Source organism: Grammomys surdaster, unplaced genomic scaffold (assembly GCF_004785775.1).
Source record: "Grammomys surdaster isolate TR1022 unplaced genomic scaffold, NIH_TR_1.0 166, whole genome shotgun sequence".
Taxonomy (NCBI): domain Eukaryota; kingdom Metazoa; phylum Chordata; class Mammalia; order Rodentia; family Muridae; genus Grammomys; species Grammomys surdaster.
Genome location: NW_021604614.1, coordinates 13,046,631 through 13,069,854, shown reverse-complemented (window position 1 = coordinate 13,069,854; position 23,224 = coordinate 13,046,631). Strand labels below are relative to the sequence as shown.

At 50.3% G+C, this 23,224-nt stretch overlaps 1 protein-coding gene and 1 non-coding gene across 2 annotated transcripts in view; both read left to right on the top strand.

Annotated features, from left to right (window-relative positions):
- Window positions 1-1,122: 1,122 nt before the first annotated feature.
- Window positions 1,123-23,224, top strand: part of Bcl7a (BAF chromatin remodeling complex subunit BCL7A) — a 31,928-nt gene continuing 9,826 nt past the window's right edge. Inside the window, exons 1-4 of the mRNA XM_028766000.1 lie at window positions 1,123-1,420; window positions 8,073-8,154; window positions 12,560-12,656; window positions 20,405-20,572. Of these exons, the coding sequence (XP_028621833.1) occupies window positions 1,329-1,420; window positions 8,073-8,154; window positions 12,560-12,656; window positions 20,405-20,572 (439 nt within the window). The 5' untranslated portion in view covers window positions 1,123-1,328. The remainder of the gene's footprint in view (window positions 1,421-8,072; window positions 8,155-12,559; window positions 12,657-20,404; window positions 20,573-23,224) is intronic.
- On the top strand, window positions 17,852-18,018 carry LOC114620214. The gene has a single exon (XR_003711294.1). It is a non-coding gene; the product is annotated as a U1 spliceosomal RNA (small nuclear RNA).

Here is a 23,224-nt window from a genome sequence, read left to right as displayed (position 1 = left end):
CAGGAGTGCAGGAATTAAAGGAGTGAGCTACCACGACTGACTGTTCTTATTTTAATTTTTTCGCTTTAGGACCGTGCGTTTAAAGCGGTTAAAAGATAAGCCTGGGAAAAATCCTACAGATTCTCACACCCATTCCCCGCCCCCCCCCCCAGGTCCCTCTACCAAACCCCTGCAACACGCCCAAACTTCTGGGGAGATGCTTCGATACCAGAATCATGGCAGTCACAGATGAAGATCACGGCTGCGACTTTGAATCACTCCTTGACTCAGTTTCCCCATCTGTGAAGTGACTGATGTCGAGCTAGTTCCTCTCCAGCTTGTTCACTTTAGGTCATCTATTTTCCCAGCATCCACTTGGACAAGCATTCGCTCTGGTCCAGTGTGTTTAGCCGAAAATGCACACCCATCTATCCCTATCCTGGTTGACCGCGGTAGATTCTGCCACCCAGCTTTGTCCTCGGGTAGGGGGACATCCCCTCAAAAGTCCTTCTGTGTTGGGCCAGTCCAGTTTACCTGCTGCTCTGGGTCAATACACTGCACTTCCACCAGGAGCCGTTTAAGATTAAATTGTCATTTTCGGACAAACCCCAGGGAGGTTGATCCGTGACTGGGGCAACTTATCTCTAAGGGAAAGAAAGCCCTGCGACAATGTCAATTGCCACCGGGGTCGGGCACCTTCCCTACGCCTCTAGTTTAAGCATGGGGTGGCGACGTTCTAGCTCGCACATTTCAACAGGGCAGCTGGCCAGAGACCGGCGCCTCAACTCTTCCTAAGATCACCTCACGTCCCGAACCGTCTCCTCTAACTCTGAGAACTCAAGCGCCCGACTAGAAACTTGGACGATCGCTCCGGCGGTCACCAACCGGAGCTAGAACACCCACGGCCTGCAGTCTGCCATCCCCAGGGTGTGTGTCTTGGGGGGGAGGGGCCCCCATCGCACCTGCGGCCTCTGGGTGAGTCCCGGCGCGGGTCGGTCCCGCGTACTGGGAGGTCGGGGTCACCCGGGATAGCTTCCCAGGGCGAGGTCCCCGAGGCTCCCCGGGGAGGGCGGCGGCACCCGGAGGCCGCACTGTTGGCGGCCGCGCCGCTCCCCCTCGTTCTGTGCAGCTGCCGCCCGGCGCTTGCGCACTGGGCCCCGGGCGCGCGGCGGCACCAGGCTTTGTGTGTGCGCGTATGTGTGTGAGTGTGTGTCTGTGCGCGAGTGAGAGAGCGGGCGAGTGTGGCGAGCAGGACCCGGCGGGCGCGCTCCCCCAGCCTCCCTCTCTCTCTCTCTCTCTCTCTCTCTCTCCCTCTCTCTCTCTCCTCTCTCTCCCTCCCCGCCAGAACCATGTCGGGCAGGTCGGTTCGAGCCGAGACCAGGAGCCGGGCCAAAGATGATATCAAGAGGGTCATGGCGGCTATCGAGAAAGTGCGCAAATGGTAAGCCGAGGCGCCTGCTCGCTCTCTCGCTCGCCCCGGCTCGCTGCACCGCGTCGCGGCCGCCAGCAAACCCGGACCCAGCGCGCAGAGCGGCGGGGCGCAGCGGCCCCGGGCCCGGAGTTGGCGAGGGCGCGCGGCCGGGGTCACCTGCGCCCCGCGGGGGCTGCGTCCGCTGCCCAGGTGTGCTTGGCGCCGGTCGCCCACCTGGCGCGGTGGCAGCGGTGGCGGCGGCGGCTGCAGCCCGGAGCCCGGAGCCCGGAGCTCGGCTCTCCGGAGAGGGGGGTTCGCAGCCGGCCCCAGAAGCCATTTCGTTTTTTTGTGCAAGTCACATGAAAGCGGCTTCCCGCGCGCCGGGGCCGTGATGCCGGCGGCGGCGGGCAGAGCGCGAGCTCCATTGTGCAGCGCGGAGCGGGCCGCCGTCTCCTCCCGGGGCGGCGCGGCGCCGGTGTCCCCCCAACACACACACACAGACACACACAAACACACACACACCCTACGCCCCGACCGGCCCGCAGCTCCCCGCCTCCCAGGCCTCGGCGCCCTCGAGTCTGCGGAGTTTGCAGAGCGCGAGCCGTTTAAATTTAGCGCTTTGGGCAGCCTGGAGCGAGGGCTCCGGGCGAGGAAGGAAGATGGGGGCGAGCGCTAGGAAGGCGGTGGCGCGGCCGGGGCGCGGGGCACCCACGGCTCCCACGCGCTCCGCGCGGCACCCGGAGCTTGGGGGACGCGATGTTTGCAGCCAGAAGCCAAGTCCTGGGCCGTGTCTTGCCTTCTTCTAGCTGGAGCTGGTGTTTGTTTTGCGGAGAGAGCGAGCGACCGTTGTTTTTGTTCTCTGCACTGGGGGAGGAGGAGGGGACCGCGAGATTCGGTGTGGGCCGTGCGTGTTTTTCAAGCTCAAATTAGATCGTGCCCGGCGTGGCCTCGTTATAATTAGTAGGATGGAACATTTTCACGGCCCTCGTCGGGATCTCACTCCGACGCGGCCCCAGAGGCCAGGCCTGAGGCGCCAGTAGTCCACCACCAGGTTGGGTCAGACTTGTTGAAAACTCCCTGCTCCCTGATTTTAACTTTATTACGGTTTTTTTCCCACGGTTTCATCTGGGTCCGAGAGGGAGAGGAGCAACTGCGAGGGTGTCCCCAAGTGTCAGCGGTCGCTGGCTGGACCTGTCCTTTATAGGAACTGGCCAGGCCCCATTGCAGGCTGTTTTTTGGGGGGGTTTCATTTCTTGAGTAATGCCTCTGTTGTTGTCTTTTTTTTTTTTTTTTTAACACTCCTGGGGGCCTGTCTCCGGTTTGATGGTGTCACAAGTTAGCTGTCCTTTCAGAGTGAAACCCAACAAAAAAGGCAAGGAGAAAAATCAATAAAGTCCACGTGCTCCGGGGCCTCCTATGGAAAGGGCTGTCTGCGGATGGCCGGATGCCCGCCGTGGGCTGGGTTTGGCTCCAATGGGACAAAGAATTTTCACAACCGTGAGAAGGGGATGCTTTCCAAAGTTGAGATCCAAGTCCTGGGTGCCGGGAGCTCCCCTGCTGAGCAAGGCGACCAGTGCCCAACTGGAGCCATTTAAAAATGGCAGAAACAGCTGCAGGCCAAAACACAGGAAAACAGCACAGTGGCCCCTCTCCTGTGGGACTCTCAAGGGAAGGCTGGGATGGCACCCCTCCCCTGCATCAGTCCCGGTGCAAAGAAAGGACTTTTATCAGAGCAAGAGTCCCTTCTGTCTGTCACCCGCCTGGAGGGTAGAAAGGGGCCGGTGTAAGCTCCCTTTCTGGTCCTGGAGCTGTGACAGCTGCGGCTGGGTCTGCCAGCTGCTCTGCAGGGCAGGCAGATGGAGGGATGGGGCTTTCCACCCTGCGGGCCCCAGAGCAGCAGGCCTGGAGGCTTCTTCCATCCTAGCCGGTACACAGCCTGCCAAGCCTGGGAGTGCAGTGGGGGATGTGGCTGCCTTCTTCCCAGTGTTTTTTGGGGGAAATAAGTACATCGTGACCTCTAAAGACTTCAGGCTTTTGGGGGTCTCCTGCAGGAGTTTCTGCTTCACTTCCTAGCTGTGACCTTGGGCAAAATATGAAACTCAGTTCCCTGACGCTGTCAACTAGGGGACTCGGTGCCCGCTCCCTTTCCAGAGCTGCTGAGGACTGGCTAGTCAGGTGGAGTCACAAGAGTTCACAGGGGCCCTTGTAAACCTTATGTAAGGTGGACTCTGTAGAAATTTTGATTTGCTTCCCTCTCCACCTTAAGCAGAAATGGAGGGGGCTTCCTTGAGTCACTGAATCTGGTCTTGCCCTGTCTGTACAACAGTCTTGCAATCAACCCTGAAGGTTTTGGGGTTGTTTATTAACTGTGGGCTCCAACCATGCATCTCACCACTGGCTAAGACAGGAGGCCGTCAGAATTAGCAAGTGAAAATATAGAACACCCAGGTAAATTTGAATTTCAGATAAATAACAAAGTGGTTTCTAAAAAAAAAAAAAAAAAAAAAAAACCTTTTCCTCTGGGTATAGTGGTGCATGCTTATAGCCTTAGCACTTGTAAGGTAGCGGCAGGAGAATCAGGAGTTCAAGGCTAACTTTGGCTACATACTGAGTTCAAGGCTAGTCTGGCCTACATTTAAGCTTGTCTCAAAAAAAAAAATACATGAAAATTTCTGCTGAGAGTATTGCTCTAATGGTAGAATTTGAACACAGGGCTCTGAGTTTTGTCCTTAGCCTGTGTGCACATACTCAAACACGCACACCTTTATGTAAGTAGAATATTCCATGAAATATTTGAGACATACCAAAAAGTTATCCATTTATTTTAGAGGCGAGCTGAGGTGTCTGGCATACTATCCAGTCTGAAAGCCTAGGAAGGTTTTGGTTTTTTTTTTTCCCCAATTGACTAGCACTACCTTTCCTGTGCCCTGCAGAAGAAGCCAGTGTGAGCCACGGCCTCCCCACCCACAGTGGACAGCTACTGCTCTTCTCCTTTTTGTCTGGTGTCCCGACAGAGCAGGTTGGTGGGGTGTGAGGTAGCCAGAAGATGGCTGAAGGAGAAGAAAATGCTAGGTTCCTTTTTGGACCAGGCTTGGGAGCCCCAGTGTGAGCTAAAAAAGACAAAGGGGGGTCAGAGCTTCCTGGTAGGCATGGCTAGTTTGGGGTTGGAGAGACTTTCCACCCATCCCTGAGAAGTACCATCTGTGAGGTCCTAGACCTGATTAGGATGAGGACAGGTCCCCCAAGGTGACAAAGACTAGTGAATATACAAAGGGATTGGGCTGGAGAGATGGCTCAGTGGTTAAGAGCACTGACTGCTCTTCCAGAGGTCCTGGGTTCAAATCCCAGCAACCACATGGTGGCTCACAACCATCTGTAATGGGATCCGATGCCCTCTTCTGGTGTGTCTGAAGAGAGCAATGGTGTACTCATATAAATAAAAATAAATCTTTAAAATAAACAACAACAACAACATAGGGATTTAGAGTTCTTTGGAGTCAGAAAGGCCCCCTGGGGCCTAGTAGAGCACTGGAAATTTACCTTGGCTTTGAGAATCTGAGATGGGCTCCGTACTTTATATAAGAGCCCAAGCTGGGGAAGAACTTTGGAACTATATTCTTACATCTGGGACTTCATCCTTTTATCTCAGGCACGAAAGGCAGAGGAGGTACAGAAGCCAAGCTAGTTGCCATGGAAGCAAGAGGACTCAGGCTCTGTGCAGAGTAGTTTTGTGGCTAGGTTGAGGTGCGACTTGATGGTCAAAGTGACTCCCTCCAGGTGGTGAGAGGTAGGGGGCTGGAAGGGAGCCAGTGTTTGTCATCTGGAGCAAGCTGTGGCTCCCAGGGGGAATGTGGGCTGCGGCTCATGTTTTGAGAGTAGCCAAAAATCTGGATTTTTATGGTTTTTCTCTCTCTCCCCTCTCTTTCTTCTACTTTGGCAATTGAGTCAAGTTTTTAAAAGTACCATGAGGGTAAACAAGACATTCCTGTTGGTCACTCGCTTGCCGCCCTTGCTGTAAGATGATGGGGACTGTCTAGTTCCCTCACCAAAGGAGCAGCCAGCTGTGTGCTCCCCCAGGGTGGGCTGCAGCACTTGTAGGAGGGGATCTGAGCTGCTGCCTTGAGCCAGGGCCTTTGTGAGAGCCAAGTCCCAGGTCGGAGGTCAATCCCAAGGTCAGGTTCTTCTTCAGTGTTTGACAGTTCTATTACTTTTTTTTTTTTTTTGACTTATCTTTGTGTGTGTGCACATGGGGAGGGAGCATACTCACATGTGCCATGATGCAGGTGTGGACGTCAGAAGACAACGTGTGGGAGTAGGTCCTCTTCCTTCTACCGTCTCAGTTCTGAGGATCTAACTCAGATCATCCAGTGCCTTCACCAACCACCTACTGAGCCATCTCACCAGACCCTATTATTATTATTAATCTCATTGTGTAGTTTAGAGCCACCTTGGACCTAGAATTAACAATCCTGCCTAAGTCTCCGAGGGTACAGGAATCTCAGGATCCTAGGGTGCTAGAATTATACTGTCCAACTCTCAAGGTCGAGTTCATAACTCTTGCCCCTGTCCCAGATCCCCCTCTTCAGCGTCCACACCTAGTAATAGTGTTGTGTACTCTAGTGAGGAGGTCATTGGCTGGGGGAGAAGGAGCCCGTGTGAAGTTGGTGGCCCATAATGCCTGGTAACTTCAGACATTCATCCCTGTTCCCGTCACCTTGGGAGGCCCAGAGCTCCGGAATGCTTTCCAACCTGAACTGTGGCCTTTATGTTACAAGTTAATGACTTAAATTAAAAAAAAAAAAAAAAAAAGTAACACACTCAGATTTTTACTTGGTTGATTTCATTGGGCTCAGACCAAGGAACAGATCGAGTCACTTTGGCTGTTTAGATTCTAGAAGATTCTGCCATCCACTCTCTAGAATGGACTTTCCATGTCTGTGGGCAACAGAGTAGTAGACGGTGGACTCTGACAACAAAACCTATATTCATTCTTTTGTCTTACCACATTGTATTGTCTGTATGACCATGTCTGGGGCGACTACTTCTTTCCTCATTTGTAAGATGTGTTCCTCTCTTGTCGTTTTAAGAATCTCAGAGAAAGAGAGGAGAGGAGATATATAGCTTGGTCTCTAGCCCACCGGAGCCATCAAGATTGTCTCTCCTTGTCACCGAGGTCGTTCCTGGCAATTGCCTTGTCCCACCAGCTACCTTCTGAGAATTCAGAAGAATTCAAATGGAGAGTCAAAGATCGGTCTTGTGGCTTGTACGCTCTGTCTGCCTCCAGGAGGCAGGAGAGGGATGGAAGACAGACATCTGCCTTCACTTCATGCTTCCCCTGCTGAAAGACGCGTGGGTGGGGCCTCTGGAAAGCAGTCCAGGCCGAGCAAAGGTTTGGATTCTCACTGTGGAGTTACGAGTTCACCTCCTCAGGTCTCACTTCCTTGATCTGTCAGGTGGAGAAGGTGACACTTGCTGCCACGGATGGTCATGTAAACTTCAGAGCACATGGGCATAGTGCTTGGCACACGGAAGCAACTACACATGGTCAGTCTTCTTTAACAATGAGAGGCAGGCCATCAGGAACAGGAACATGGAGAGCCCTGAGTGGCAGGGTTTGGTTATGTATATGGTTTGGTTATGGTTGTCCTTGAGTGTGCTTGCCATCGCTTCACCCCTCACCCCCAAAGGCTCAGTGGTGACATGGCAGAGACTGTAATGTGTCACAGTATAAATGAGAGGAAGGCCACAGGTTAAGTTTGGGTGACGAAGCCATGATTCTCATAACTGCAGTTCTAGGTAGCAGGGGGACTGTTGTGCTGAATTGACATTGCAGCCCCGCCTCTCCCTCTGGTCCTCCCCCCCTCCCAATCAGCTGGGTTATTTGCTAAACTCAATAAGACTTGAGGCTGGCTCCCTAAGAAAGCTAAGCTGGAACCTAGTCTGTTGGGGTTCAAACCCCAACTCTGCCCCTGGTTATTCTCCCCCAAGTTGTGTTCACCCCTGCCCAAGTATGTAGCCTTTAAATATTTAGAGAAAGAAGTGGTACCATCTAACAGAAGTTGGTGGCCGTAGTAATAGTCTAGAAAATGGTGGTGTCTTGGTGAGGGCATAATTAATATCCTTGATGAAACCGTTCACACCTTTCCTTCTCACGGCTTGTTTTTTTTTTTTTTTTGTTTTTTTTGTTTGTTTTTCTCATCTGCAAACCTGTCTCTCTCAAGTGGGCACTTGACATCAGTCCTATGGGTGTTTAGAACCCAGGGGTTCTATGGAGACCAGGGGTCCATGTGGAGCCTTGATTGAAGGACAGGTAGAAGGAATGGCCCCCACAAGGCCAGGCTCAGCCTACCTCTCAACGCCCACCTCTCCCCTCTCCCCCCGCCCCCGACCCCATGCCTCTGCACTGTTCTGAAGGGAAGCTGCCAGGAGGGTAGGGTGATTGCTTGATTTTTGGATCTCAGAAGGGCAGGGAGCACAAAGCTTGTGTCGGCCAAGTGACTTTCCCAGGGGCCTCAGCCGGCAAGGACAGAGCTGGGATTCCAGCCATATCTGTGTGATCAAAGCTTGTGGTCTTAGCCCCAGGGCTACACAGTCATCACTTTGTAGCTGTGACTTCTGCCACCCTCTTCCCTGAAGCCTGTACAAAGCCCCCTGGTTATGGGCTCTTCCTCATTCCCTGTAGGGAGAAGAAATGGGTGACCGTTGGAGATACATCCCTGCGAATCTACAAGTGGGTCCCTGTGACGGAGCCAAAGGCTGACGACGTGAGTATGTTGGGCCGTCGTGTCCTCGTTCCCTACCCAGGGTAGCCTCCCCATTGCAGAGAGAAGGGCTGTGTTGCTGACCACTGGCCTGGGGACCTAAGGCCAAACTGCTCAGAAAGCACACAGCCCAGCTGAGGCCTAGAACAGGCCCCTGGGCCTGTGTCCTCATCCTCCTATAGTTCTTCCCCAGAGCCTGGCACCCAGTGATAGGAAAAATGTCCCTTGAAAGTTTTCCTCTGGGGCTGGTGAGATGGCTCAGTGGTTAAGAGCACTGACTGCTCTTCCAGAGGTCATGAGTTCAAATCCCAGCAACCACATGGTGGCTAACAACCATCTGTAATGATATCTGATGCCCTCTTGTGGGGTGTCTGAAGACAGCTACAGTGTACTTAGATATAATAAATAAAATAAAAATTAAAGAAAAAAAAAAAGAAGAAAGTTTTCCTCTGTTTTAAGAGCCTCACAGTCGGCCAGTGGAGACACACTTTTATATGGGGCTTACACTCCCTAGAATCCTGAATACTATGGCGTGTGGACAGGCAGTGTTATGCCCAGGGATACCAGGCCTCCGCCCATCCTATGGCCCCGTACCTGAGCTGCCATCCATCTGCCAGGCCCTGTGTTCTCGCTTCGTATAATCGTTTACTTTGAAAATCTCTTTACAAGGGGAAGACGTGATCTCTGAGAGGTACAGCCACGTCCCCGCCAGAGTCGTACAGCTACGTCAGAGTTGTGACTGGGACTTAAGTCTTTGTGATTTTGATAGTCATGTGTTCTCTGTCCCTGGAGAGCCTTCTAATGATGGAGGCTCTTGGAAGAACAGGAATGAGAGAGCCTGGTATAGAGATGCCTGCGCCACTCCCGACGGGGGCTATAGGAAGGTGAAGGGAGACGGCTGGGACCAAGCTGGCCAGAGTGGCCAGGGTGGACTGTGGTGAGCATGCTGTGTTCTGAAGGATACTTGAGAAACAGCCAGCCCACTTCCCATCTAGAGGCCTTTGCGCTACTGTTCCTTTCTCTCTCTGCCCCTGCCCAGGTTACCAACCCTTGGCACCTTTTTCCTGAAAAGATGACCTTGGCCCCAGCTGCTTCTGGGAGTGACGTGGCCATGATTAATAAGTTTTGGTATGGGGCAGCAGCTTTCTCAGAAAAGACAGAGGCTAAGCTTCCCTTCCTAGGGTAGCCTCTCTCTGACCCATCTTCAGTAACCTGCTGCCTGAGAGTAGGGACTCTAGACAGGGCTGAGATCACGTACTCCCCTTGGGAGGCCTCAGAACTGACGGGACTGACATCCCTTCTCATTGTGACCTGGGTTTCTGAAGCCACCAAGGCCCCTCTTATCATAAAGGGACCAAGGCTTGGCCTATCCACGTGTAACTGGGCAGGGCAGCTCTAGTCCTCTGAGGCTGCCTGGCTCCGGCCCTCGCCTTGGCCTTAGACATCATTAGGTGGTGTAGAAATGCTGCATCTGAGGAGATGTGGTCCTTGCTGTCAAGGAATTTCTAATCTCGTTGGGGGAAGATAATTATAGAATAGCACGAAACAGACATCAGGGAAGTGCCAAGTGGAATATGATCAAGGAGAATGTGTAATCTATGGGCCGTGGGAAGGATGGGGCAGCTTCTGGCTGGGCAAAGAGACAAGCCCTGGCTAACTCATGGGGCTGGCTGCATCGGCTCACTGTGGGGGCCCTCCGCTCTCTCCGCTGTGTAGAGGAGCCATGCCTAGCTTGTGTGGTTTCTGTACCCAGAATGTGCACTGTGTCGTCTGGAGAATACTTAACATAGCACAGTATTCCAGAAAGTCTGAGTTCTTTTTGCCTCTGAGCGGTGGCAGGAGCATGCTATTTAATTCCCCTTCTCCTAGGGCTGAACATCTGGGTGAGATGCAGATTACCGGGCCCCACCCCAGACAGCTACATTAGAATCTCTGCAGGTCAGGCCAGGAATCTGCATCGAGTGGAGGAGGGGTTAGCTTTTTATGGCTTTAGAAAATACTAAATTAGGACACAGTTGTGCCATCTTTCTTAAAAATAAACATTAGTGTTCTTCTTGAAGGCTTCGTTCCCCCCCACCCACCCCCAAAAAAAACAGGCAAAATGTGTGTCAAAATTCAAATGTTACTTCTGTTCATTCATGTGCGTGCTCGAGCGTACCAGTGTGTACATGTATGCGCATGTATGCATGCATGCACCAATGCACACAAGTGGAAGTCAGGAGACAACTTGTGGGAATCGGTTCTTGACACTCTGTGGGTTCTAGGGATGCAACTCAGAGCTTCAGGCTTGCAGCCTTTATTGCTGAGCCATCGCTCCAGCTGTTGTTACAGAATTATAGCTGAGAAAGTATGGACCTACTAAAAGTATGTATGTAAATATGTAGGTATGTATTTGTTGTTTTGGATTGCTTGAGACGGGGTTTGTCTGTGTAACAGATCCCTGGCTGTCCTGACCTTGCTTTGTAGACCAGCCTCAAACTCACAGAGATCCACATGCCTCTGTGCCTCTGCCTCTTGAGTGCTGGGGTTAAAGGTGTGAGCCACCATGCCCGGCCCTTACTTTGTATTTTTTTTTTTTTTTTTTTTTTTTTAAAGAGTTATTTATTCACCATTGCTCTCTTCAGACACTCCAGAAGAGGGCATCAGACCCCATTACAGATGGTTGTGAGCCACCATGTGGTTGCTGGGAATTGAACTCAGGACCTCTGGAAGAACAGCCAGTGCCCCTAACCACTGAGCCATCTCTCCAGCCCAACTTTGTATCTTTTGAAGCAGGGTTTTACGATACAGCCGGAGCTGGTCTTGAATTCACCTTCCTCCTGCTTCTGTCATGCTAGGATTACGGGACAGAGTACATTCTTGCAAGTGAATTTTGCTTTGTGGGTGTAACTCAGTGGTAGAATATGTGCCTAGCATGTATGATGCTATGTTCTTTAAACCACAAGATGGTGGGTTTGGGGTGTCTACAATCGCTCAGTAGGAAAGGCGCCTGCCACCAAGCCCGATGACACGAGTTAGGTCCCTAGAACTCACACGGTAGAATAAGACAACTGATTCCTAAAGGTTTCCTCTGACCTTCACATAGGTACTGTGCTCCCCCACCCCCATCCTGCCCGAGTGTGTGGCTGTTGGCACTTATGCCCCATGCCACGGGTAACCTTGAACATGCTCTGCCTGTGTTTATTTGCACCTTTTTGAAATGTTACCATAAAAGAAAACGACTTATTTCTTATGCACGTGAATGTTTTCTCCGCCTATGTGTGTGTTTACCCCCATGCACTCAGTTCTCTCAGAAGCCGGAAGAGGGCTAGATCTCTGAGAACCAGAGTTGCAGATTTGAGCCACTCTACGGATGGATGCTGGGAACTGAACTTGGGCTGTCTGCAAAAGTTAGTTAGCTGGGCCGTCTACAGCCATGTTTAAATATTAATTTTGCAGCAGATCTTTTCCCTACATCTGCCTTTTTTCACTGCATGCACACACCCCATGTTGAGTACCTCCTTGAAGGTACCAGTGCACCCAGTTTATGTGTGTCCTTCCAGAGTGCCTGTGCTCACAGGTACACAATAGATGGAGACCCCTCAACACACCCCAATGGTAGTGTGGCAGCTGCGTGCTCTCTTCTTCTTTGTCTTGGAGATATCGAGGTATTTTAACATGTTTATGCCTTGCAGATCTTTCTGATTAAAATCCAAAGAGATTGCCGTAGTCTCTGCAGTTGTTATATTGAACAGTCAGGCCGACCATGATTTATTTTTGGAGTCTACCATCATTCATAGAAACCTACACATTCTGTTCTCTTGGGGGCTGGGGTGTGGCTTACCCGCAGTGCACTTGGCTAGTATGTATAAGGTCCTGGGTTTGATCCCCAACACCCTAAAATCTCCTCCTCTACTGCCTCTTTGAGTTTTCTATCCTTCCTGATACTTTGAGAAAGCAGCTCCCCTCGGACCCCACCCCCACCAAAGAGCTTAAGGTGCTGGAAATGAATGACCTGTGTCTTTGCCATGGTTGTACCCGCCCTGGTCAGCTGTGACAGTGACTGTGGCCTTTCCCCTAGTTTTTCTCTCTAGAAGAGGGAGTTCCCAGCAGCCAGGGGGTTTGCCTGTCTACAGGTAACAGCCCCACAGACAGGTGAGATTATGTCTCAGAATCCTCCCTTTGGTGAGACTCTTTGATCTCAAGGTGGCAAGGAACACTTTGTGGGCCACGTTCAAATGCAGGCAGCGACAACCTGCCAAGGCTTGGGGGCTCTGACTGTTTGATGGAATTAAATATTCATGCCATTCCCCAGGGCTGCTTATGTGTACAAATTCGTGGGCAAGCACGTGCTCGTGCACACACACACACACACACACACACACACACTTGCATGACTGACTGGGTTTCTGTCCCATTTTTCCTCTAGAAAAACAAGAACAAGAAGAAGGGCAAGGACGAGAAGTGTGGCTCAGAGGTGACCACTCCAGAGAACAGCTCATCACCAGGGATGATGGACATGCACGGTGAGCCCCGCCCTATCCGCTCTCCCTGCCTGGGCCCCGGGAAGTCCTAAGTTGTGTTTTTGTTTCCCCTAGCAGGTTTGCTCACATTCCAGGCAAAGGGTAGGAAGGCTGGGCAGGACCGCAGGCCTCCGTGCCACAGAGGAGCTCTTCAGAGGACACGCTCCTTTCCCTGGCACACCTAGCCAAGGAACAAAGCAGAGGCATAAAAACAACCCCACCACCACCACCCAGAAATGGAGAGATGACTGTCTCACAGGAGATAATCCTAGCAGCTCTACACACCCAGGGAGGGTTGGGGGTATAACTTACCAGACCCACGAGGGCATTTCCCATTCTCCATGTTTGCTTTGCTCCTGGGAACCCCAGAATGGATTTCCGAGTAGTTCACGGTCACCGTAGGAACCTGGGCACTGCCTCGTGCCAGTCTCAGTCCTTAGCCATCAGATTTTAGAAGTAACGTGCGTCCCAACCATCAGGGTGAGGCTGGGGCCACCATGTAGCCGGCCTCCGGTTCTCGCCTAGTCTGTCTGTTTCTCTGTCTCTGTGTCTCTCGCCTTATTATTGGGAGAAAAGGCTCAAATCACACTCACGGCTCCATGAGACGTCCAAAAAAAAAAAAAAAAAAAAAAAAAAAACGCATACACCTTATGGCCAGTCCAGGCCAAAGCATAGGATGTGTACAGCCTGTCTCATCAGGTCTCTCCTGTCCCCCTCCTGGTTGCTTTTGTGAGAATAATTACCTTTCTGTCACCGTGACAGAATGCTTTTTGTTGCTGGTGCAGTTTGAAAGAGGAAAGGTTTATTTGGGTTTAGGGCATCAAAGGCTCTGTCCAGTCAGTTGATACCATTGTTTTGGGGCCTCTGGTGGGCTAGCACATCACAGTGGGAGCATCAAGGTAGAGGAAGCTTCAGGCCAAAGAGGAAGAGGAATGGACTTCCTTGTGGACTTGTTCCTGGAATCCTAGTACTTGGAGACTGAGACAGGAAGATACAGGTCTAGGGACAACCTGTGCTACATGGTGAATTCTAGGCTAGCCTGGGCTATAAGGATAAAACAGTGTCTCAAAGCCAAACTGGGGTCAGTGAGATGGGTACACCTTAAAGGAGGAATCCCTTCAGTGGCCAGAAGACGTCCCCTCAGGGCCCACCAGCCTCCCAACTGCATCAAGATGAGGAGTTAGCCTTTTACACGTGGGCCTTTGAGGGCATTTGAGATTCAAATGACTGGCAGCTTTTGGTATTCATAAGTCTGAAAACCTGCTTTACTGCTGTTGTCTGAGAAGTCAGGTGTTACTGTGCCAGAAGCAGCTGGCTTAGGCAGGGACAGCTTTCATCCTTTAGGGGAGACATGGCCGCTCTCAGCAACCTGGTCACCCACCCGGTCATGCTGGGCCTCTCCTACTGGAATTTGCGACTCTTCTGTCTCTCTCTCTCTCTCTTCCCCCTTCTTTTTTTAAAAGCATTTTTAAAATTTTATGCATATTGGTGTTCTGTTACTTGTATCCTGTCGAAGGGGGGAGGAGGTATCAGAACCCTTGGAACTAGTGTTACAAACATTTGTGAGCTGCCATGGGGGTGCTGGGTATTAAACCTGGGTTCTTTGGAAGAACAGCCAGTGCTCTTAACCACTGAGCCACCTCTCCATCCCCTCCTCCCCCTTCTTTTCTCTCTCCTTCCCTCCCTTCCCTCTTCCTCTCTCCTTAGTTTATTTATTTATACCTGTTTGTTTTGTTTTTCTTTTTTGAGAACAGTGTCTCAGTATTTAGCGGTGGCCAGCCTGGAACTCATCGCATAGACTAAGCTGGCTTGAAACTCAAATGTCAGCCTCCTGGGATTATCAGGATAATTGTATTTGGCTTAAAGCCATGCACTGTCACACCTGGGTACATTTATTCATTGTATGTGCGTATGCCATAACACACATGTGGAAGTCAGAGGACAACTTGTGAGAGTCATACCTCTCCGTCTACTGTGTGGGTCCTGAGGATTGAACTCAAATCTCCAGGCTTAGTGGCAAGCACACTTATTACTGAGCCGTTTTGGCAGGCCTGTCTTGGGGATTTTTTGTTGTTGTTGTTGTCCATTTTTTTCTTTTCTTTTCTTTTTTCTTTTCTTTTCTTTTCTTTTCTTTTCTTTTCTTTTCTTTTCTTCTTTGTGACGGTGTTTTGCTCTGTAGCCCAGGCTGGTTTTGGATTCATTACGTAACCCAGGCTATCTTCAAACGAATACTGATCTTCTTGTCTCTGCCTCCCAAGTACTGGATATGTGTCCAGGTTTTGATCTTAATTTTAATGTCTTTACTTTTGAAGTTTTTTATTGCTTTTATTTCTTTTGTGTGTGAGGTGGGGAGACATATGTGTACCACAACTTACGAGAGATGGTTCTCTCTTTCCACCAAGTTGCTTCCAGGGATGGAACTGAGCCCATCAAGCTCGGTGACAAGCACCTTCCCCCACTGAGCCATCTCGATGGCCCATGTATATACTTGTCCTTTTGACCACTCTAAACCTGTTGTCTAACAAGGTGGTCTGTAGTTGACTGTTGAAGTCGAAAAGAAGTAGTGGTTTGCTCAAGTTGCTGATGCCCTCAGACACAGCCCCGCCTCATCCTGGGAAGACAGAGGCAGCGAGTACCCTTGTGTTTTAGGGTTACTATTGGTATGATAAACATCCTGACCAAAAGCAAGTTGGGGAGGAAAGGATTTATCTGGCTTATGTTTCCACATAATAGTTCATCATCAAAGACAGGACAGGAACTCAAACAGGGCAGGAACCTGGAGGCCGGAGCTGATGCAGAGGCCACGGAGGGTGCTGCTTACTGGCTTTCTCCTCATGGCTTTCTCAGCCTGCTTTCTTATAGAACCCAGGACCACCAGCTCAGGGATGACACCGCCCACAGTGGCCTGGGCCTTCCCCCACCAATCACTAACTAAGAAAATGCCCCATGGGTTTTCATACAATCATTCTTATGGGGACACTTTCTCAATTGGTGTTCCCTCCTCTCAAATGACTCTAGCCTATGTCGAATTGACATAAAATTATCCAGCACATCTCATTTGCCCAAACTGACCATACTAGATTTCCAGTCCCTGGCACCTCATCAAGGAGCCTTGTTTCTTCCTGACTTGGCTTCACAAAACCACAATGGAGTTTTACTGCTGGTTAATGAGCAAAGAAAGGTCCACGGTCCCTACAGTAGCACAGGACCGTAAGTCTAGCTCTCCAGAGATGGAGGCAGAGGGATTGGGAGTTCGAGGACAACCTGGGATACATGAGACCCCATCTCAAAATACAAAAACCAAAGCAACAACAAAAACCCAAGGGTTGAGGATGCAATTCCGTTGACAGAGTGCTCACCCGCCATGCACAAAGCTCTGGGTCTCATCCCTAGTACTCTGTAAGCTGGGGGTGGGGGGTCCAGGTCTCTAATCCCAGCAGTTGAGAGAAAGGGGCAGGAGAATCAGAAGTTCAAGGTTATCTGACGAGTCCCAGGGTCAAGCCTAGAATCTATGAGTGAGAATTCATTTCTTTTCAGGGTGAGATACGGGTTGTGGCCTGGTCCCCTGGCTTTCTGAAGCAGCCCCTCTCTGGCTGTCCCAGGACCTTCCCTCATTACTGTTCCATTTTATGTTGTTAGTAATGGAACCTCTAGCCTTCTGGTTGGTCTTAACCTGTAGAGCACAGTGGCAATGCCTGCTCCATGAAGCCTTTGTGGGGATCAGATGAGATAACCTCTGAAGAGCCTTGGCATGCTTACAGCTGTGTTATGATGCCGTCCCGATGCGCAGAGTGTCTGATGACAAGGCCCATTTTACAGATGAAGAGCTAAGGCTCAGAGAAGGGAGTCGGCTTGCCCCATTAGCAGCTGATAACTTCCCGTGCTAGAGCTGACACGGGAGAGGGTTTGTGGGCAGAGTCTAGACTTGCTGCCTGGACAGATGTGGAAAGAGCCAGCTCCTGGACAAAAGCAATGTGTCTAGCCCTGGTCATTTTCGTTTTAGCTTACGAACAACCAAGACCAAGGCAGGGGTGGCCAAGCATGAAGGCTTGGGGACAAATGTTGGCCTGGCAAGACTGTTCCAGAAGGCTGGGGAAGGGGCACAGCTGGAGCTGTCCAGGTCACCCGAGCTGCTGTCTGTAGTCCACAGATTCAGCCGCGTCAGCTTTGGATCACAGTTCCCAGGCCAGGTCCCACCATCTGCCTCGTCAGACATTAATGCTCACGACAACTTATTATGTCATCTATTAACAGAATTCTCGCCACACGTGCATCTGGGTCCTGGCCTGGGAGAATTTAGACTTTCTTGAAGGTAAATGGGGAGAGTGCATATTTTCCAAGTCAGGCAGGCGTTCACAAGAGAATGCTTTTATGTAACTAGCATTCCAGAGTGGAGTCAACCGAGATGAGCTGGGCTGTGTGACTGACCCGGCGCTCCTTCCAGGTGGAGGTAAAAGAGATGCTAGGAGTCGGTCCACATCAGATGGGAGGCGGATACCTGTAAGCCTAGCTCTGGGTAGATGGAGGGAAGATGGATCAGAAGTTCAAGGTCATCTTCAGTGCTGTGACGAGATTGAGGAAAGCATGAGCAACATGAAATTGTGTCCTAAAAAGAAGGAAAGAAAGAAAAGAAATGAACAACAGATCTGAGGGATCAGTTCCCCCCTCTGATCAAATTTTGGTAGCAATGCCAGGTAGGTAGGTACCCATCAATAAGTTATTGATTAAATGCAGTGTCTGGGCATGGTAGTATGCCTGTGATTCCCCTGTAGTCTCCAACTGCTAGGGAGCCAAAGCCAGAGCATTGCTTGAGACTGTGAGTTTGGGGCTAGCCTGGACCACATGGTAAGCAAGACCTTGTTTTCAGAAGATAATGGTCTGAGTGTGAATGCTCTTTCTCAGTGTGTGGCACATGGTATGCAGAGAGGGCCTCTGCCCTCTGTTGTTTTACAAGGTTCCATGGGTAGCGTTGTCTACAAAGACAGCCTCAAGTTAGAGTGTTATTTATTGTTTGAGACAGTCTCAGTATGAAGTCCTGGCTATCCTGAACCCACTAGGTAGAGCAAGGTGATCTCGAATTTGCAGTAATCTTCTAGGCTCTGCTCCTAAATGCTAGGCTTGTGAGTGTGAGCTGCCAAGTTATCCAGTGTTCCTGTAAGATCAACACTTGGATGTCTTTGGTCTAAAACGGCTGTATCATGCTTACCTGTCAGAGCAGAGATGATCCAGAAGGTGTTTTCCAAGGGCGAGGCTCCTCCATTGCACTTGGGGTTTGCCAATTCACACACCCTGTGATTCTCCCAAATGATGGAAATTCAACTGTGTGATTTGTGGTAACTGGGGACTCTGTTCATGCTCTCCCCTATAAACATAAAACATAAAATGATTGTACCCATGAAAGCAGTTCAGGACAAGGAGAGGTGTACCCTGGGCCCCAGCACAGCCATTAGTTCCACCACTCCGTTTATTTCCTCTCACCTCTTCATCCGTCTCAGGAAGGCGGGGGCAGGGGTGGGGTTAGGGAGATGGCTCACTGGTTAAGACCACTCACTGCTCTTCTAGATACCCAGGTTCAATCCCTAGAACCTATGTGGTGGTTCATGACCCATCTGTAACTCCAGGCCCAAGAGATACAGCGCCCTCTTCTGCCACCTGTGGGTGCCAGGCTGTGCATGTGGCACAAACATACATGTAAGCAAAACATCCCATACACATAATATAATTAAAAGAAAAAAGTTGTGGGTGAAGCTGGAGAGAGAGAGCCCTGTCATTAAAGAGCACTTGATGTTCTTCCAGAGGACCTGAGTTCAGTTCCGAGCACACACATCAGGTGGTTTACAGCTCCAGGGGATCCAAAGCCTCCAGTGGGTACCTCCACTGATATGCACATACATAATTAAAAATAATTACATCTTACAAAAATGATTCCCACCACGGTTGGAAAGATGAATCGGTGGCTAAAAGTACTTCCTTCTCTTGTGCAGGGGCTGGTTTGTGTTCCCAGCACCACTATAGTGTGCACACTACATGTGTGTACGGTGCACATAGTACATGAAGGCATGAACATACACGTAACTAATAAATCAACTACTTTAAAAAATGATTTCTGGCGCTCTTGCTACCATGCCTTATTTTATATTATTATTTTATTTTGAAACAGGTTCTCTCTCCTTAGTCCTGTCTGGCATGGAACTCAGAGGGATCCGTCCACCTGCCTCTGCCTACTCAGTACTGGGATTAAAGGTGTACCCTACCACACCAGCTATCCCTTTTATTTTGGATCAACAGGAAGCCAGTCTGGGGTTTAAGGAAATGAGATGGAATATGATAGCAATACTATCTCATGGCTGGAAGCACATAATTAGAATTCAGTTTCCTATGACCCCAAAGTTGTTGGTTTTTTTTCTTTCAATATTTTTACTAATTCTTTGAGAGTTTCATAAATGTATACAATGTATCTTGGTCATATTCACCCCATAAGAGCTCCCAGGTCCACTGCCATCCCCTTCCATCTTTGTCGTCCCTGCTTCCGTTTTTTAAAAATGTATTTAACTATTTTACGTTCACTGATGTGAAGGTGTCAGACCCCTTGGAAATGGAGTTATAGATAGCTGTGAGCGGCCATAGAGGTGCTGGGAATTGAACCTTGGTCTTTTGGAAGAACACACCACTTGGAAGACTCTTAACCACTGAGCCGTCTCTCCAGCCCCTCCCCGCTCCCGTGGTTTAAAATATATCTATTTGTTACTTCGTCTGAGCGTGACTAAGTGAGCACACACTTTTAATCCCAGCATTTAGAGGGCAGAGGCAGGTGATCTCTGAGTTTGAGGCCAGCCTGGTCTGTATAGCAAGTTCCAGACGAGCTAGGGCTACATAGTGAAACCATGTCTAAAACAGGGTTTACTTTTATTTCATGTTTGTTTGCCACACGTATGGAGGCCTGGAGTCGTGGGTGTTTATGAGCCGACATGTAGGTGCCGGGAGCCAAACCTGTGTCTGCAAGAGCAGCAAGCGTTCTTCGCTGCTGAGCCATCTTTCTAGTCCTTTGTGTCCCTCTGTCTTCCTTCCTTCCTTCCTTCCTTCCTTCCTTCCTTCCTTCCTTCCTTCCTTCCTTCCTTCCTTCCTTCCTTTCTTCCATTACAGATGGTTGTGAGCCTCCATGTGGTTGCTGGGAATTGAACTCCAGACCTCCGGAAGAGCAGTCAGTGTGCTCTTAACCACTGAGCCATCTCTCCAGCCACGCACGTGTCCTTTTTTCATAATAATCCAGTTTGTGCTCATTTGTTCATGGGTGTGGCTCCATTCCACTGGAGCGCGGTCAGCCTACCAAGGGCCCCACCCTTAAAGTAAACGGACTGTCTCTGAAAGAATCACTAGCCCATCCTTGCATGCCGAAATGTTAACTGGCTTGATCTTCAAGCAGCCGAAGCTGCTGTACTTCGTGAGCAGCCGCGGTCCTGTTCAGGCCAGGAGTGTCCATTGTTTGTGCTCTGGTCCTTCCCAGCTTCTAGCTGCTACCGATCTTTACTGCCACCATTTCTGTCTCAAAGGCCCCAGACACAGGGACCTCCTTAGATAGCCAGGGCTGTGGGAGAGGTTTTGAGAGGTGATCAGGCTAGTTGTGAGAATTCCTTGCCTCACAGGCTGAGGCATTAAGGCACAGGAGAGCCGATCCCCGGACGCACACCACACACGCACACACCTCTCCTCGGCAGTTATGGGATGTCAACCTGTGCTCTGTTCCCGTGCAGATGACAACAGCAACCAGAGCTCCATAGCAGACGCCTCCCCCATCAAGCAGGAGAACAGCAGCAACTCAAGCCCCGCCCCAGAGCCCAACGCGCCTGTGCCCGGTGACGGCCCCGAAGCCAAGGCTGATGAGACGCAGGCTGATGGAAAAGAGCACCCTGGAGCTGAAGGTACTTGCCGTCCTGAGACGGGGCACGGAGGGGCTGCTGCTGAGCCAGCCTGCAGCCAGACAAGCCACAGGTGTTTTAAGAAGGCTTTGCCATGTGCCAAGCCCAGACCATGACTGTAGAAAAGTAAGACCTGGTTTAGAGCCATTTAAAAAAGAGAAATCAGACGATTGGGCTGGGTTTGAACTCTAACATCACATAAGCTGAGCATGTTTTATACGCTTGGGATCTTTGCACTTGGGAGGCAGAGGCAGGAGGATCAGGAGTTTGGGCCAGTCTGGTCTACATACTGAGTTCCAGGACAGCCAGGGCTACACAGAGAAACCCTGTCTCAATAAAAAAAAAAAATAAAATAAAAAATAAAACAAACAAATAAAATCACTAGATATTAGGAATGGAAGTAAAAGTCCTGCTGGATTATAAAGGTTAGAAAAGGCTTCCTTGTGGTGACAAAAGCAGGTGAAGGTGGAGTTAGGCAAGTAAAGAAACCAGAGGGCTATCTGGGAGAAGAGCATTATCAGCAGAGAGCCGGTGGTACAAAGGTCCTGAGGTAGAGGTTAGGTCAGTGTGGCCAGAGAAGACGTGAGGGACTAGAAAAGTAAGATGAGTCACAGTGGGCTCAGCTTCAAATGTGGTGAGCTCATAAGGCCACTGTCCCCTGGCTTTGTATAGTCAGTGAGACAAGAGGCATGGGTTGACAGGACCTAAAGAACTGAGAAAGATGATGTGATGCTTAGGGTCGAAGGTGGCAACATCATTATGTGACTGCACCATTGTCTATGTGGGGAGGGACGGTAGCTAGGCCAGCAGAGGAGCGGAGGAGGTGACACAGGCCTGATAACTGACCGATGCTGGGAGCTTCGATCCTAGTCCAGTGGAGGCTGGTTCAAGGTGATCACTGTAAGGCCAGCCTGAGCTACAGAGCAAATGCTGGGGCTAGCCTAGAACAAAGCAAAGAAGTTTGGAAAAGTGGTTCAACAGTTAAGAGCATTGGTTGCTTTTACAGAGAACCCAGGTTCAATCCCCAGGACCCACGTAGTAGCTCACAGCTGTTTAACTCCAGTTCGAGGGGATACACTCCAATGCTGTCCTGGCTTCCAAGGGCACTGCATGTAACTGGTACATTTACATTTAATTAAACTACTCATACACATAAAATAAAAATATATAAATAGGTAAAAGTCTGAAGATATATTTCAATGATAGAACTCTTGTCGAGCATGGCAGGGACCCTAGGTTTAATCCCCAGTGTCTGTCTGTCTGTCTGTCTCTGTCTCTCTGTCTCTGTCTCTGTCTCTCTCTCTCTCACATACAGACACACACACACACACACACACACACACACACGAGGATGGGGTTGGCGGGGGAATGGTGGGAGTTGAAGCTCAGTTGGTAGAGCAATTGGCTAGCATCTAAGAAGCTCTGGATTCTATCCCTAGTGCTAAGTAAACTCGGTGTGGTGGTACCTACCACATGGAAGATAGAGGCATACGGACCAGGAAGAAGTGCAGAGTCATCCTTGGCCACATACTGAGTTCAAGCTTAACCTGGAAAAATGTGTATGCCTTCAAAGAAGAGATTTTTTTTATTATTTTTATTTTCGAATTGCTTTCCACTTGACTTTTGAGGTCATGGTCACAGTAAAGAAAGGGAATCTGGAGGCCTTAAGAAGGTTTCTTGACAGTGATGCCATGTAACCCAAGCTTCAAGGATGAGTTGATGTCACAGGAGGGTACAGAGAAACCAAGTCCCAGAATGGTGTAACACAGGGAACTGTGGAAAGTCAGTGTGACTGCCGGCCCCAGACCTGTACAGGGAGTGCTGAGTGGAAGTTGGAAGCTGGAACGCAGAGGGCTTACCTGACTGACCAGCTGGAGAGTGTGCAGCCTGGACTTCAGCTAAAGGCATCCTAAAGAGTGAAAGTGCATGGTAGGATGCCCGAGAACAGGAAGAGAGGCTCCGCTAGGCTGGACCGGCTCAGATTTAGGTGGCCACCATTTTTTGAGCAGGTGAGAGTACCCATGTGTGAGGTTGGCCCTTGGATAGGGCAGAAGTGGGTCAGTAGGTTGATATACCGAGGATCTTAGTTAGGTTTTTATTGCTGTGATAAAACACTATGGCCATAAACAACTTGGGCCGGAAAAGGTTTATTTCGGCTTACCGTTCCGTATCACAGACTCATATCACAGACAAAGGAAGTCAGGACAGGAACCTGGAGCAGGAGCCGAAGCAGTGGCCATGGAGGGATGCTGCTTACCGGCTTGCTCCCATGGCTTGCTCAGCCTGCTTCCTTATAGCACCCAGGACCACCTGTCCGGAGTGGTACCGCCCACAGTGAGCGAGGCCTCCCATCAATCAAGAAAGTGCTCTACCACTTGTCCACAGGTCGTTCTGATGGGGCATTTTCTTAATCAAGTTTCCTTCTTTCCAAGTGACCCTAGCTTGTGTCAAGTTGACATAAAACTTACCAGCACACAGGGGACCGTACAGATGTTAGGATGGGGATGGAAGTGAGTGTCTTCTACCTCAGTTCTCCTGTGGTTGCGTTCCTCCACCCCAAGAGGCAGAGTGCTTGCTTAGCACGCATGAGACCCTGGGTCCCATCCCTACACACACACACACACACACACACACACACACACACACACACACACA